Source organism: Dermacentor andersoni, chromosome 3 (assembly GCF_023375885.2).
Source record: "Dermacentor andersoni chromosome 3, qqDerAnde1_hic_scaffold, whole genome shotgun sequence".
Classification (NCBI taxonomy): Eukaryota; Metazoa; Arthropoda; class Arachnida; order Ixodida; family Ixodidae; genus Dermacentor; species Dermacentor andersoni.
This window is the reverse complement of record NC_092816.1, coordinates 19,593,749-19,610,760: the sequence shown is the minus strand read 5'-3', so window position 1 is coordinate 19,610,760 and position 17,012 is coordinate 19,593,749. Positions and strand designations below refer to the sequence as shown.

The 17,012-nt window shown below is 50.0% G+C and overlaps 1 protein-coding gene across 2 annotated transcripts in view; it reads right to left on the bottom strand.

Moving 5' to 3' along the window:
• The window catches only part of hob (bridge-like lipid transfer protein family member hobbit), a 136,054-nt gene that overhangs the window by 76,978 nt on the left and 42,064 nt on the right, over positions 1-17,012 (bottom strand). For both annotated transcript variants that reach the window (XM_055065537.2, XM_050169087.3), the window contains exons 17-21: positions 16,717-16,893; positions 15,170-15,256; positions 3,609-3,720; positions 2,684-2,804; positions 772-883 (exon numbers count right to left, since the gene is read on the bottom strand). In XM_055065537.2, the coding sequence (XP_054921512.1) occupies positions 772-883; positions 2,684-2,804; positions 3,609-3,720; positions 15,170-15,256; positions 16,717-16,893 (609 nt within the window). The remainder of the gene's footprint in view (positions 1-771; positions 884-2,683; positions 2,805-3,608; positions 3,721-15,169; positions 15,257-16,716; positions 16,894-17,012) is intronic.

Sequence of the window (17,012 nt, the reverse complement as noted above, 5' to 3'; positions counted from 1 at the left end):
TTCTTACCAACATGAAGCAGCGAGCCCAGCAATACGTGTTAGTAAGATAACGAGTACATTGTCATGTGCTCAAAGTATAAAAAGCACAAGTTGATTTTCAATAAGTATACTGGTGAACAGCATCCGAATGGTCACATTGGCCAAGTGAAATTCCAGTGAGCTTGGTGGTATGGTAATGGTATAGTTCTGCCAACAACACAATCTCCCAACTCTTAATAAAGCTTTGATGAGACATATCTTGGTTCTCTTCTGTTTTTCCTTTGTTGCTTCTCTTCTACAAGGAAAAAAGCCCTAGTGGGCTGATTTTTAAGCAAAATAATGGCAGCCAAGCTATGGTTTGTGTATTGACTTTACATGTTCATACGTATAACCTTAAGATACAGAGGAAGGCAGTGTGATATGGAGTGTTAATGTAATGAGATGGTATTCTAATTTCTAATTGAAGAAAAAGAAGTAGAATTGGGCAGGCGATGTACTGCAGAGAGCAGATAACACTGGTTTGTCAGGCTATGCAAATGGCTTCCAAGGGAAGATAACCAATGTCAAGGAGAGAATAAGACTAATTGGTTTGATTTGATCATGAAATTCACAGGCATAGGAGCAAGCAGGCTGATGCAAGACAAGGGAAAGTAGAAATGGCTGGGAGAACCCTTACCACTCAGTGGACAAAACTATGATGACCATGATGAAATATGATAGTGGCATTTGTCGATTCCACATTTATAACATGCACATGAACAAGAGACAAATGCTCATTAAGGTCATACCAACCTGTAGCTTAAACACAGGGTGCTCATCAAAATACACCACCAATGCATCTGTGTGGATGGATTTTCGTGCTGGCTTTGCCTTTATGTGAAGATCTGACATGATAAACTTGACTCTGTCGTACGGAGAAACAAGCCAGTAAAAAGGCAATTAATATTTGCCTATCAACATTATTCACAAGCTCTACAAGCAATGACAGTGACACTATTGAAGTATAAACACATCTGGTATTCCATGTATCAAAAGCTGCTTAAACCCTTTAAAGGGATCATGACATCAGCTCATCACGAGTGATAGTTCTATTTTGGCTTGTGATGAGCCCTCCTTGCAACATAGATAGCCATTGACATTCGGTTATCGACGATTTTATAGAATTAGATTTCCCACAATTCTTGCAGACATATTTGTCTTATCTAACTATGATGTAACAGTATACCACATCAAGAAATGAGCCATTGTGGTAACTTTTTCTAAAGAAGAAAGGAGCCCTTAATGGGTTAATCAAGCAAAAGTACTGTACTCTGCTGCTGCATTAAAAAAGAAGAAAGAAACAAATGGTACACGTAAGCTAGCCTAACTGCAACATTAAGGAATAGTTCCAACACAACCTCAGTGACAGTTGGCATACAAAATATTGTCCCAAGAAGCTGCGTGTGAAATGTAAAAGGTTGTAGCTGTTGACCCAGTTTTCAAATGATGACACATGCACTGTAACTTCTTTTGTTTCAGATACATATACAGAAAAGACATGTGCTACATGAGTAGACTACTGTGTGGATGCCAGGCTTTGATGCAGCCATGAGTATGTAAATGTTGGTTTTTGCATGGCGCCATGAACTGAATAAATGGCACCATGTTTGACACCAACACCCATGTGCTAGTTCCTGTCTCTTTATATTTTGCACAATCTGTGAAAAATTAAAAAAGGAAAAGAAAATAAGCTATTTCTACTTTCACTCACAAACATTTCGGTAACTAAATGAATTGTTCCTTGTACACCATGCTCTTAAGGCCTGACTGGTCAGTTTTAATCAAAAACTGTGTAATGAAAGGAAATCACATTAAGATTACAATGGTCATCTACATGCATATTGCAAAGTCAGGCTTTTATGAGTGGTATAACATGTCCTAAGTATAAGCATGAATCCTATAAAGATCTCTCTATAGGTGCATTCTATTTGCCTGCACTTCATGAACTAGATCAGGAAGCGCTGCACTTTTCATTTCAGTGCTTTTCATTTAATTCGTATAAAAAAGGCAGCAAAAGTTCAGGCACAGTTCCTGAACTTCCTGCACCACTGTGATAGTCAGTGCTGATGTTCAAAGGCAAGAAAGGAGATGATTTGTACGGTGCCATGTAAACAAGCATCGCTACAAGAAAAGATATTTGTGCAGATGCTTGTAGATGATTCGATGATGCCACCGTTAATCGGCAATGACAACACCTATCTCCGCCTCGCCCTCGAGTGTTCTGAGACAGGTGGAAATGGTGCTTGAAATTGAAATCAGTGTAGGTATATGAATTTTATACGCATAGGTCTCACCAGCTTATGCATAAGCACTGCAACTATGCACCGTTATACTGATCATTTTTGCTGTCGGAGTGCAGGCAAAGAGTCAAAATGTGACAAAGATGACCATTCCTGATACAATCACAGCACATGCTGGACACCAGCAACACAAGGTATGCACAACCTGCACCGTGCCATTCCTGCACCACTTGAATTAGTTTCCAGAATGTCCTAGTGTCGCACTGTGGCTGCACTTCCGAACTGGTGCTGCACGAGCTCGGAACTGTGCAGTGAACTCGTGCAAGAAGTGCAGGAAAATCGAACAGGCCTTATATGTGGGAATGTAATTAACAAGCATTAAATGTATATGCATTGACGGCAGATAAGCATCATCTGTGCCTAACCTGTGGGCTTTTGAAAGACGAAACTCAAAATTGTTCCCGCCTTGCAAGCCGATGTTGAATGTCAAGCCCTCGGAAGTTGGTTCTTCATCTCGTGGCATATTTTCCGGCACTTTCCGCTCAACTGCAGCAAAACAAGACCATCTTCAAGATCAAGAGAGTACATTTTTCTCAGTGAAAGAAATGGTGGTGCAATGTGCCACCAAGGCAGCACCCCATCCGCTGTCACTAATGTTAGTGATTTGCTTTGCAGGGGCATGCATGCCACCACCTTTTTCACAGAGGAAAACTCCTCCCCCCCCTCCCTTTTTTTTATCTGGCATTATCACAGGCAACTTGCAATTGCAATTCAGTGTGGACAAAACAGGCAGGTGCAACACCCAACATACTATTAGACAAGACCTGCTGCCATGATGTACCACCTTCATGCAAATTTTAAAGGGACTGACAACCAATTTTTACGTTACTCATTTTTTTTAGTGCAATAGTAAGCTTATCAGTCAGAGTGTTAATCATGAATGAGCCAGTTGTTAAGCTAGGAGAGCCATTTATACCTGTCTTCCTGGCTAGAGAGCCCTAGAGAGCCCATACCTGTGCTAGAGAGCCCATTTAATGTTCAATGTAAGGCTAACATATTAAAGTAACAATGCATTTCACCACAGCTAAGTAAATCAATTTTTAACGGAGTAGGCTGCTAACATGCTTGGATAAGACACCCCAAATAGGGGTGTATCCATCAATGATGAAGCTGGCCAGTTTATCTATGGCTTATAATTTTATTTGCTAGATGAAAGGCATGCCTGTTGGCCATAGGCCTATAGTCAATTACTTGTGTTGCAGTGGCAACAGAAATATGCATGACAGTTCTCTTGAAGAGCACACTAAACCAGGCAAGACAATAATGTTCTAATAAGCTAGAGGAACATACATTTCAGCGAAGACTTCAGCTCCAGTAGATCTTGCACAAGAGTGACCAAGCTCATGTGCAATGTTGTGCACCAGCTAAGTGAGACTTCATCTAGTAGTTGCAGATGTACCTCCTGTAGACGACGCAGTGAAAATTAAAATGTTGACAAAGCAAAGGTGCAGCAGATCATTCCTATAGATCTTGACTATGAGAACTGTCCCTGAATACTAATGAGAAAGCTTTATTGCTGGAGCATGTATAGTCTAAACGCACAAAAACAAAGAAATAATTTTGCTCGGCATTCAATGCACCGAATTCGATGTGGTCTGTCCTTCACCATCAACATAAAAAACTCTAAAAAAATCAAAAACAAGTTTTTGATTCAGGCCATTAATATTTTACAGAAGTTACTGAATATTGCAAAATTTAAGAAATACCAAAGCATCAAGTTCACAACATGGGTAATTCATCAATGTCAGGACACCAGGCTGCACCTACTGATATATCTAAAGCGGACAAAATGAATGCACTATGAAACATACTATATTTCGTAGTGCATCACTCTGAAATATATTGAGAGAGTAGTATTCTTGCAAAACCCTTTTGAGTAATCTAACAACTTCTTGTAAGCTTAAACTCGTATATCGAATTTGTGTGCATCAGATGCTCCAACTGATATAGCTTACAGTACTGCAATAGTTAAACCTCGATATAACAAACTTCAATATAACGAAATTCTCGACATAACGAAGTATTTAACTTTTCATAACCTCTTGACCATAGAACACCATGTATTTAGAAGCTCAATATAACAAAGTATGTTTGTATGCGATTTTAATATAACGAATTTCCACTGCCACAGCAAAGCGATGTCAAGGCAATAGGCAGTTTTAGTTGGGCGGAGTGTAGCGCCGCGAAACGGCGCTTCTGTGCGCAATGCCAAGAGCGCATGCGTGAGGAAACACGGTGACTTTTCTTCGTGAGCTTCGAAGTGAATAAAAGTTACGTGGTTCCTCGCACATGCGCTCTTGGCATTGCACGTGGAAGCGCCGTTTCATGGCGCTACAATACCCCCCCCCCCCCAAGAAGGTTGCATGTTCGGATCATGTCCGGGTCACCAATGTTGGAACGCGCTGCTAGGCTGAGCTAAGTGAGTATAAGCAACCACGCGTCCCAAGCAACAACTGAACTTTTATTCACTCCAAAGCTCACGAAGAAAAGTCCTGTAGTTCCTCGCGCATGCACACTTGGCATTGCACACGGAAGTGCTGTTTCGCGGTGCTACAGGCGTCCGCAACCACCCATGTAAGCAGCATGCAAAGTCGCATGTACATAGAAAAGCACATGCGCATGATACGGCTATAGTTGGCCGGACGCATAAGTTGAGAAGGGGATTGCTGACTTGTACACGCAGGAGCCGGTAGTGTGCTGCTCAGAGCCGCCATATGCCAGCTCCTTAAACTGCGTAGCTGTGAGTTGTGGGGATGCGCGACTCTCGCGCGTCCCCTGATGTTTTTCCCGCATAGCGCATCCCCTGATATGCTGTTTTCCCGCACGGCTCGCGTGGCCTGGCGCCCGCGGCGTGGTACAAGCGCGGTGCGAGAGATGGCGCGACTGTCGCGGCGGGGTTACTCGGGCGCCGAAAGGGAAGGCGCTTGGCCTCTTGGGTTGGAGACAGCAAGCAGCACGGACGTGCCGTGCCGCGGGTGGAGCGACCCTTTTTCCCGGCGGGTCGGGCGCACGGCGTGGACGTCCCACGCGCGCGCGGCGACCCATGCTTCTGCGAGACCGCCTCGCGTGACGGCCTTCGAGCGCGCCTCCGTTGGCGTGACCGAACACGCGAACGACCAGGCGTTGGGATCCAGCATGGGGCGAACATATTCGCTCGCTCGCGGTGAGTCGGACTTCTAGATTTGTCGCGCGCCCATCGGCATGTTTTGTGGATAGCCACTCGGCTAGCAGGCATTGATCTATGAAAGGTGCAATAAATGCCCTTGTGATTGTTTGCACTACTGTGTACTGTCGTTCCTTTGTCCCAAGAGTACGGAGGAGAACCCCGTATCTCCCACATCTGGCTGCCCAACGTGGGGCTCTTGGGGCATCGGACGATAGATTTAACAGTTTTGCTTCGTTCAAGACCTTTGTTTGAACCGAAGCGTAGGCCTAGCGTGAATTTTGATCGCTAGCGTTGGCGGCGTGCTTTCTTGAGCGAGGCGGCGGTGGCTGTAGTGTGTTTGGACACGTCAACATGCTAAGCCTTTTCGCAAGTGTTTTTTTTAATGACATTCGTCAGTACGAGAGCCACGTGGTCTGCATCCTGGGAGAGCGAGGCTGAGCGCCCGCGGAGCAGTGGCAAGCCTGAAGCGAGTGAGTACGGAAGCCTCGTGGGTGGTCCGAATTTCTTATGTAAATAGCCTCTTCTATCTCTTTGACTCGGATGAAGTCGCGGTTCTGGGAGCCGGGTGGCCGCGGGCCACGGGTGCCACGACGGGCTGACTAGTATTGCGGCCTGGCACCGGGCGCTCCGACACCGTCAGGGACGGTGGGCGCCGTCAACTCGGATGCTGTGTGCACCGAGCGGAGTAGGACCACCTCACAGAGCTAACGTCTCCTCGCGGCTGCCTGTTTTGCGCCCATTTTGGGTGTTGTTTGTTGGATGCCGGTTGTTGTCAGAGTAGCGACGCTTTAGGCCTAAGGCTTTACGAAGCTGCCTGTCGCACGTGGAGGGACACAACCCGGTGGACCGTGGCGTTGAGGCGTTGCAATTTGCTTCCCTCATTCTGTTTAGCCTCGCACGAATTGAAATTACTCGTTCGGCTCAAGGAAGCGAGCTTCGTTCACTTGAACTTAGCATCTGAGTAGCTGCCCGATCTTTTGCTAGCCGAGTTGAACATCGTACCACGTGGGCGATGCGCATGCAGAATTCCTCTCCCTTGCACTACTTTAGTGTTTGCCGAGTGTTTTGAGTGTACGCAGCGTGATTGGAGTCACCCCTGGCTTGCGGCCACCTGCACATCGTCTGCGCTGCTGCCCCGGACTACGATCGAGTCACCCCGGGCGATGGTGATGCTGTGGCCAGTTCGGCGCAGCGACTTCGGCGGCCTCCTGCATCCAGCTCACAACCCTCGGCGGCGGACAAAGGAGCCAGCGGTCACCGACAGCTACGGCGGCTCTTGCCAGCAGGGCGCGTCGGCGCGAGCGACGCTTGCTCGTACCGACTACTGCGTCGTCGTCTCCGGAGTCCTGGCCTGGAATGATGCCGTCGAGTCTGCAAAGCTGCTGCTGTGACCGGCGGACGCCAGCGGTGTACCCCAAGGACAGTCGGCTCGCATGTTACGGACAGCGTGTGGACATTTCCCCGGCGCGGCCACTGTTGCATGTACCACCTTGTTCACGAAGCACGGGTTAATGTTAGACCGTGTGACATGTTTCGCCGGAATAAGAAGTGATTTAAGGTTGGGGGGATGTGGGGATGCGCGACTCTCGCGCGTCCCCTGATGTTTTTCCCGCATAGCGCATCCCCTGATATGCTGTTTTCCCGCACGGCTCGCGTGGCCTGGCGCCCGCGGCGTGGTACAAGCGCGGTGCGAGAGATGGCGCGACTGTCGCGGCGGGGTTACTCGGGCGCCGAAAGGGAAGGCGCTTGGCCTCTTGGGTTGGAGACAGCAAGCAGCACGGACGTGCCGTGCCGCGGGTGGAGCGACCCTTTTTCCCGGCGGGTCGGGCGCACGGCGTGGACGTCCCACGCGCGCGCGGCGACCCATGCTTCTGCGAGACCGCCTCGCGTGGCGGCCTTCGAGCGCGCCTCCGTTGGCGTGACCGAACACGCGAACGACCAGGCATTGGGATCCAGCATGGGGCGAACATATTCGCTCGCTCGCGGTGAGTCGGACTTCTAGATTTGTCGCGCGCCCATCGGCATGTTTTGTGGATAGCCACTCGGCTAGCAGGCATTGATCTATGAAAGGTGCAATAAATGCCCTTGTGATTGTTTGCACTACTGTGTACTGTCGTTCCTTTGTCCCAAGAGTACGGAGGAGAACCCCTTATCTCCCACAGAGTAGTCATCTGCCACGAAGTCGAACCACAAACCAGAGTCACATCTTCGACAAAAGCCATGTCGAAAAATGCACTCTCGTGGAAACGCGAGAACACTTGAGAATGCCCCAAGCTCGCAGAGCCCGCAGCGAACACTATGCTACTTTTGAAGAGCTGCGGGTGCACCCAAAAGACTGCGCATGTACACTGACGCCGCTGCGGGTGTCCTGCGTACGCAGAGCTGTTGCAGATGTCCAACTAAAACTGCCTAATAAATGGAAACTTTGGCGGATGCAGATGGCCAAATGATTGAATTACAAGTGGCTGCTTGCAAACGCACCTCTTAAATTGTGCACTGCGAGACAAGAGTGACCGCCGAAGTAAAGCTGGTAAAGCTACATCACGTCCCATATACAGTCCAAGCGTGATAAGTTCCTATCACGTCCCGCACACTATGTGCTTTAGGTGCGAGTAAATGTGTGCGAGGTTGAGACAAGAAAGAAGGTGGTTTCACGAGTGCCACCTTCCTGCGAGAGCGAACGCAAGGGGAGCGAGCTCATGGTAACGTGATCAAGCACGCGCGAGGGGGCCGAGTTGGGGGGTAAGTTGGCGTGCGTCTTGATTTCTGTCGCACGTCTCGGCAATGGCTGCGCATGGCTGTAAGCGCGGCTGAGCGCATACGCAGCCACGCAACCACGCAACCTGGTTTATTAAAGGTAATCTGCCGCGTGCGCAAAGAGTGGGCGTGCCGAGAGGGCATGACACCTTGTAAGCTGTCTTCCCGCGCATTTAGTATTGGAGGCTGCGTATCTCGAGTTTTCGTGGCCCGTTGGAGAGAGGCAGATGAAGCATTCGCTCCCCGCTGGCGGTGCTTTTTCTAGCTGATAGCGTCGTCCCAGTGCGGGGGCAGAGTGCACTCGAAAGCATGGCTGGCTTCGCTTAATTCGTACCGCTGATGTGAAGACATTGTCGACGTACGTGGCATGAAAGCATATCATTCGTCGCGGGTTCCCAAATTTAACAAAATTAATTGTTTTCCGAATTAAACTTTTTTTTTTTCAATTGCCCAATAATTTGGAGAATTCTGTGGCCCCTTTCTGTGTATGAACAATCTATCGGAGACTGTATTTATTTGCATAAAAGGTCAAATTTAAATACAATGAAATTTCAATATAACAAAGCGAATTGCCAATCTTACATAAAATTAAAAATAAGATTATGGGGTTTTACATGCCAAAACCACAACCTGATTATGAGGCATGCCGTGGTGGGGAACTCCGGAAATTTGAACCACCTTGTGGGGATGCGCGACCCTCGCGCCTCCCCTGATGTTTTTCCCGCATAGCGCATCCCCTGATATGGTGTTTTCCCGCACGGCTCGCGTGGCCTGGCGCCCGCGGCGCTCGGAGTGGTACAAGCGCGGTGCGAGAGATGGCGCGACCGTCGCGCTGCGGCGGGGTTACTCGGGCGCCGAGGGACAAGGCGCTGCCTCTTTTCCCGGCGGGTTGGCGAACAGCGCCGGACGTACCGCGCGCGCGCGCCAAACCATGGTTCTGCGAGACCGTCTCGCGTGGCCACCTTCGAACGCACGACCGTTGGCGTGACCGAACACGCGAACGACCAGGCGTTGGGATCCAGCATGGGGCGAACATATTCGCTCGCAATGCGGTCGCGGTAAGTCGGACTTCTAGATTTGTCGCGCGCCCATCGGCATGTTTTGGGGATAGCAACTCGGCTAGCAGGCATTGATCTATGAAAGGTGCAATAAATGCCCTTGTGATTGTTTGCACTACTGTGTTGTCGTTCCTTTGTCCCAGAGTACGGAGGAGAATCCCCCCGTATCTCCCACATCTGGCTGCCCAACGTGGACCTCTTGGGGCATCGGACGATAATCTTAAGTGTTGCTTCGTTCAAGACCTTTGTTTGAACCGAAGCGTAGGCCTAGCGTGGATTTTGATCGCTAGCGTCGGCGGCGTGCTTTCTTGAGCGAGGCGGCGGTGGCTGTAGTGTGTTTGAACATGTCAACATGCTAAGCCTTTTCGCAAGTGTTTTTCTTTAATGGCATTCGTTGGTACGAGAGCCACGTGGTCTGCATCCTGGGAGAGCGAGGCTGAGCGCCCGCGGAGCAGTGGCAAGCCTGAAGCGAGTGAGTACGGAAGCCTCGTGGGTGGTCCGAATTTCTTATGTAAATAGCTTCTTCTATCTCTTTGACTCGGATGAAGTCGCGGCTCTGGGAGCCGGGTGGCCGTGGGCCACGGGTGCCACGACGGGCTGACTGGTATTGCGGCCTGGCACCGGGCGCTCCGACACCGTCTGGGACGGTGGGCGCCGTCAACTCGGATGCTGTGTGCACCGAGCGGAGTAGGACCACCTCACAGAGCTAATGTCTCCTCGCGGCTGCCTGTTTTGCGCCCATTTTGGGTGTTGTTTTTGGATGCCGGTTGTTGTCAGGGTAGCGACGATTTAGGCCTAAGGCTTTACGAAGCTGCCTGTCGCACGTGGAAGGACACAACCTGGTGGACCGTGGCGTTGAGGCGTTGCAATTTGCTTACCTCATTCTATTTAGCCTCGCACGAATTGAAATTACTCGTTCGGCTCAAGGAAGCGAGCTTCGTTCACGTGAACTTAGCATCTGAGTAGCTGCCCGATCTTTTGCTAGCCGAGTTGAACATCGTACCACGTGGGCGATGCGCATGCAGAATTCCTCTCCCTTGCACTACTTTAGTGTTTGCCGAGTGTTTTGAGTGTACGCAGCGTGAATGGAGTCACCCCTGGTTTGCCGTCACCTGCACATCGTCTGCGCTGCTGCTCCGGACTACGATGGAGCCACTCCGGGCGATGGTGATGCTGTGGCCAGTTCGGCGCGGCGACTTCGGCGGCCTCCTGCATCCAGCTCACAACCCTCGGCGGCGGACAAAAGAGCCGGCGGTCACCGACAGCTACGGCGGCTCTTGCCAGCAGGGCGCGTCGGCGCGAGCGACGCTTGCTCGTACCGACTACTGCGTCGTCGTCTCCGGAGTCCTGGCCTGGGATCGTGCCGTCGAGTCGCAAAGCTGCTGCTGTGACCGGCGGACGCCAGCGGTGTACCCCAAGGACAGTCGGCTCGCATGTTATGGACAGCGTGTGGACATTTCCCCGACGCGGCCACTGTTGCATGTACCACCTTGTTCGCGAAGCACGTGTTGATGTTAGACCGTGTCACATGTTTCGCCGGAATATGTAGTGATTTAAGGTTGGGGGGATGTGGGGATGCGCGACCCTCGCGCCTCCCCTGATGTTTTTCCCGCATAGCGCATCCCCTGATATGGTGTTTTCCCGCACGGCTCGCGTGGCCTGGCGCCCGCGGCGCTCGGAGTGGTACAAGCGCGGTGCGAGAGATGGCGCGACCGTCGCGCTGCGGCGGGGTTACTCGGGCGCCGAGGGACAAGGCGCTGCCTCTTTTCCCGGCGGGTCGGCGAACAGCGCCGGACGTACCGCGCGCGCGCGCCAATCCATGGTTCTGCGAGACCGTCTCGCGTGGCCGCCTTCGAACGCACGACCGTTGGCGTGACCGAACACGCGAACGACCAGGCGTTGGGATCCAGCATGGGGCGAACATATTCGCTCGCAATGCGGTCGCGGTAAGTCGGACTTCTAGATTTGTCGCGCGCCCATCGGCATGTTTTGGGGATAGCAACTCGGCTAGCAGGCATTGATCTATGAAAGGTGCAATAAATGCCCTTGTGATTGTGTGCACTACTGTGTTGTCGTTCCTTTGTCCCAGAGTACGGAGGAGAATCCCCCCGTATCTCCCACATCTGGCTGCCCAACGTGGACCTCTTGGGGCATCGGACGATAATCTTAAGTGTTGCTACGTTCAAGACCTTTGTTTGAACCGAAGCGTAGGCCTAGCGTGGATTTTGATCGCTAGCGTCGGCGGCGTGCTTTCTTGAGCGAGGCGGCGGTGGCTGTAGTGTGTTTGAACATGTCAACATGCTAAGCCTTTTCGCAAGTGTTTTTCTTTAATGGCATTCGTTGGTACGAGAGCCACGTGGTCTGCATCCTGGGAGAGCGAGGCTGAGCGCCCGCGGAGCAGTGGCAAGCCTGAAGCGAGTGAGTACGGAAGCCTCGTGGGTGGTCCGAATTTCTTATGTAAATAGCTTCTTCTATCTCTTTGACTCGGATGAAGTCGCGGCTCTGGGAGCCGGGTGGCCGTGGGCCACGGGTGCCACGACGGGCTGACTGGTATTGCGGCCTGGCACCGGGCGCTCCGACACCGTCTGGGACGGTGGGCGCCGTCAACTCGGATGCTGTGTGCACCGAGCGGAGTAGGACCACCTCACAGAGCTAATGTCTCCTCGCGGCTGCCTGTTTTGCGCCCATTTTGGGTGTTGTTTTTGGATGCCGGTTGTTGTCAGGGTAGCGACGATTTAGGCCTAAGGCTTTACGAAGCTGCCTGTCGCACGTGGAAGGACACAACCTGGTGGACCGTGGCGTTGAGGCGTTGCAATTTGCTTACCTCATTCTATTTAGCCTCGCACGAATTGAAATTACTCGTTCGGCTCAAGGAAGCGAGCTTCGTTCACGTGAACTTAGCATCTGAGTAGCTGCCCGATCTTTTGCTAGCCGAGTTGAACATCGTACCACGTGGGCGATGCGCATGCAGAATTCCTCTCCCTTGCACTACTTTAGTGTTTGCCGAGTGTTTTGAGTGTACGCAGCGTGAATGGAGTCACCCCTGGTTTGCCGTCACCTGCACATCGTCTGCGCTGCTGCTCCGGACTACGATGGAGCCACTCCGGGCGATGGTGATGCTGTGGCCAGTTCGGCGCGGCGACTTCGGCGGCCTCCTGCATCCAGCTCACAACCCTCGGCGGCGGACAAAAGAGCCGGCGGTCACCGACAGCTACGGCGGCTCTTGCCAGCAGGGCGCGTCGGCGCGAGCGACGCTTGCTCGTACCGACTACTGCGTCGTCGTCTCCGGAGTCCTGGCCTGGGATCGTGCCGTCGAGTCGCAAAGCTGCTGCTGTGACCGGCGGACGCCAGCGGTGTACCCCAAGGACAGTCGGCTCGCATGTTATGGACAGCGTGTGGACATTTCCCCGACGCGGCCACTGTTGCATGTACCACCTTGTTCGCGAAGCACGTGTTGATGTTAGACCGTGTCACATGTTTCGCCGGAATATGTAGTGATTTAAGGTTGGGGGGATGTGGGGATGCGCGACCCTCGCGCCTCCCCTGATGTTTTTCCCGCATAGCGCATCCCCTGATATGGTGTTTTCCCGCACGGCTCGCGTGGCCTGGCGCCCGCGGCGCTCGGAATGGTACAAGCGCGGTGCGAGAGATGGCGCGACCGTCGCGCTGCGGCGGGGTTACTCGGGCGCCGAGAGACAAGGCGCTGCCTCTTTTCCCGGCGGGTCGGCGAACAGCGCCGGACGTACCGCGCGCGCGCGCCAATCCATGGTTCTGCGAGACCGTCTCGCGTGGCCGCCTTCGAACGCACGACCGTTGGCGTGACCGAACACGCGAACGACCAGGCGTTGGGATCCAGCATGGGGCGAACATATTCGCTCGCAATGCGGTCGCGGTAAGTCGGACTTCTAGATTTGTCGCGCGCCCATTGGCATGTTTTGGGGATAGCAACTCGGCTAGCAGGCATTGATCTATGAAAGGTGCAATAAATGCCCTTGTGATTGTTTGCACTACTGTGTTGTCGTTCCTTTGTCCCAAGAGTACGGAGGAGAAACCTTTATCTCCCACAACCTGTCTTTAACGTGCACCTAATTCTAAATACACGGGTGTTTTCGCATTTCGCTCTCATCGAAATGCGGCCGCCGTGTTCGGGATTCAGTTTTACCGACTTTGCTATATCGAGGTTTAACTGCGTATGTTCTCTTTGGTTAATGTTACAAATTTGTGAAGTTTGTGCTTCTATTTCTTTTCAACAGCAATTTTCAGCAGTTTTTGTAAATGCGATGGGCCATAATTCAACATTCTTCGTACACACAGTAAAATTAAGCTACATCCTTTAAATGCAACAAGTATCATTCAAACTGGTTCAGTGGTTATCTAACGGTAACACTTGTGCACATGTATTATAATAGAAAGATCAGAGTTTGCTCAGAGCTAAAGCCTCCCTCTTAAAGGGGCCCTGAACCACTTTTTATCGAAGTCTATAAATGCCTTCCTAGTTGAAATAGGCTATTTCAGAAATGCCTTTCTGCAAAAAGTACTTCAATGCATTCAGCAGAAGCAGAGTTATTGGCACTGAAAGGTTGCCTATGATCCTCTTTGCGGTGCTCCGTCTCCTTCTTCAATCCCTTGTACTGTGAAGGCTACGGCAGAGCAGGGTGAGCCCATGATGTTCTGCCTACTGAACGTCACCAAGGCACACCGTTCGAATTTGATTTTGAATGTTCACATAGATGCCACTATTTCCAATTTTGGCGTCTACAATGCCCCAAATGCGGTTGTCCTCAGTGCGCCACAGTGTGCTCAGCGAGCGGACTCATCAGCCGCAGTGTCTATGCCTCTACAATACATAGCAGACTGCAGCTACATACAATTGTAGTGTGCGTACACAGCTTTTGCTTTGTGCAACAACAGGGTTTAAGTGTGGGCTTACATACATATTGACCTGTCTGGCCGTGCTACATAGAGCGGACCGGCTTTGTCCTTCACCAGCTTGAGCGACGGATAGTAGCCTCATCCAACTTGCGCATTTTGAAGCACTATCAATAGCTCAATAAGCTGTGAAGTCTGCAATGGAGTCTAGCCAGGAGTGAGCATGCACTGGCAAGCATGCATGTGGTGTGACCTTAAGTTTCGTGTAGTTCGAGGCTAGTTGACTGTTCCAAAACTAATTGAAGTTAGCAAGACCTGATGGCTACGACACCAATAAGCAGTCTGGCGAAAGCTTTGTTCTTACATGGGTGGCCGTGGCTGAGCTTAAGCAGACGACAGTCGGCTTCTTCCAGAGGTATGTAATTCTTACCGAAATTCAAAAGATTTTTGCTTACTTCAGCCTGTTTATTAAACTGCATCAACAAATACAAACAGTAACACTAGGAAGAAGTGCACTGATCCGAACACCCTTCTTGATTGTGTCAGCTATTGGCCAATAGCAGCCGCATATGGGAATATGCTATATGACAAAATATAGTGCCTGAAAAGAGCGAGGAGTAGGCTTCTGTTGAAAACAGAGTGTTTGAGAGACGAATGCAACGGGTGTGACACGGCGCAGTTTGAAGCGCGGGCAGCCATATTCTTCATCGGCGGGGTCACCGGCCATTCGGCTTGTGACGTCAGTCTAGAATGCGCGCCCATTGGTGCAGGCTCGTGTGCATCCACCTTGGAGGAGTAAATGCCCCTTTCTTTTTAAGTTGTACCCGACTATAGCTAGCAAACAGGCTATGATATCAATTCCTCATTGGACATTTATTTGCTTGTCACTGAATCAAAATCTCAATGTGATTTTACTAGCACAGACAGAGAGGTTAGAATTCATGCACTTAATAAAAAACTTCTGAGAGCTGTCATGCATGAGAACGTCACATAAAACTTGCCTTCTGCTCTGGTTTGTAGTTCAGGCGAGCACTTTTTATATAGGCTGCTACTGGTTTGACCTCTGAAGCCGGGATGCAACTGTAAGACTAAAAAAATTGACACAGTGGTATAACACTGCTTAGCCTTGAGTTACAATGTCAGGATAATGTCACGTGACAATAAAAAAAAAGTCTGCAGAGGCCACCACAACGAAACTGCCGGCCATTCATTAATAAAGTTTCTTCTCTCTCTCTCTCTCTGCAGAATACTTCTTTATTCAGATAAGCCATGTTGGTAGATTATGTTCCCACGATTACACAAATCAATACTTTGAAGCATGCCACTGCCCATCAAGAATACATTTGCTGACCAACTTTTTTACACAAGCGAGGCAGCAAAAGTGTATAAATAATTGGGAAGTCTGAAAAAACAAATATCAATGGTAAAATCAATTTTGCCATTCTTTACAAGACTATCAGCGTGGAAAATTTGTATACAGAATGTCGAGGTATGTTTTTGTGTCGAGGTACGTTTTGTCGTGGCCTAAAATTTTGTGATGTTTGGGACCATGGGTGCGTCTCGTGTTCGCCACTCATTCAGCCTGATGTGCGTTGAGCGTCGACACGAAGCAGATATTGTGTTAGCAACCTTGACAGTTTTGACCCGGCGATGCGGTCAGTTTAGGCTTTGTGGCACAAATGAAGTTTAGCAGAAACGAACCCTTGCCAAAATCAGGAAAAATAAATAAAAACAAAGGTTGATGTTTCGAGGCCCCTACAGGCCCGTTGCTCACAACGAAGATACACAGTCCTTGCTTATGTACGTACTAGGAAGATGGCGCAATGAGCATGGGTAGGTATCTGATAGATTGCCCGTGTCCTGTTAACTGTGTGTGGTGCTGTCTGGATGTAGAATTAGGATGCTGATTTTAGCGAGTGTTTATCTCTATTTCAGCACGTATCCTTCTCACCAGATGGTGTTCCGTCAAACTCTCAACTATAAATCCAGTTTAGAACTTTCTGACCACACGTAAGCTAGGGCTGTTACACCCAATAAGTGCGCGTACAAACTTGGTAGGCGTTTGCAATAGGTCTCAGCTGATCATCTGCACAAGCGAACTCTGCTTCATGAACATGGCCATTAGTCCTGCCCATGCACATTATCTTACGCTTGGCCAACGATATGGTCTACTTGTACAAACTTAGTATTAAGGGAGTAATTCCTGCAAAATCCTGCCACCTCGCACACCTGCTGGCTAGGTCTAACTAGCATTGCTTCACCGTAAATGGCAAGCAAAGTTGTGGTTTGGTGCTGAGTCGACAAATGGTATAACAACGAACAACTACAAAACGGTGAACTAAACAATAATATTAGCTCAAGAATACGTCCTTGGGAAGGTATAAGATGCATAGGATAAGACAAACGTACAGAACTGAAAACAGTACAGAAGACGGGGCTATCCAGCTTGCAGTAGTGAGGTACTATTTAAATTTTTTTCCCTTTTTTGAGGATCACGCACCAAGTGCAGCCCAATAATGCATTGTGTTAAGCGCTCAGTGTATCTCACCTGGACAGTGTTGCGCAGAGCAGCTAACGCACAGCCTTCCAAGTTCACGTACACCTTAGCACTGGTGCAATCCACATTCAGGCTGTCTAGTCGGATAAGTGCACCTGTCTCAGCTGAGCTCAGACCAAACAGGTTCGTGTCTGACAGACTCAGATGCAGAGACAAGGCTGGGCCAGCCTGAAGATAGGAAGATGTCACATGATACGAACTTGATGAAGACATTTAATAACGAAGCGTAGAAAAATTTGCAGATGCGTTAGGTTGTACACTTGATCCACAATGATTCAAACCTAGGC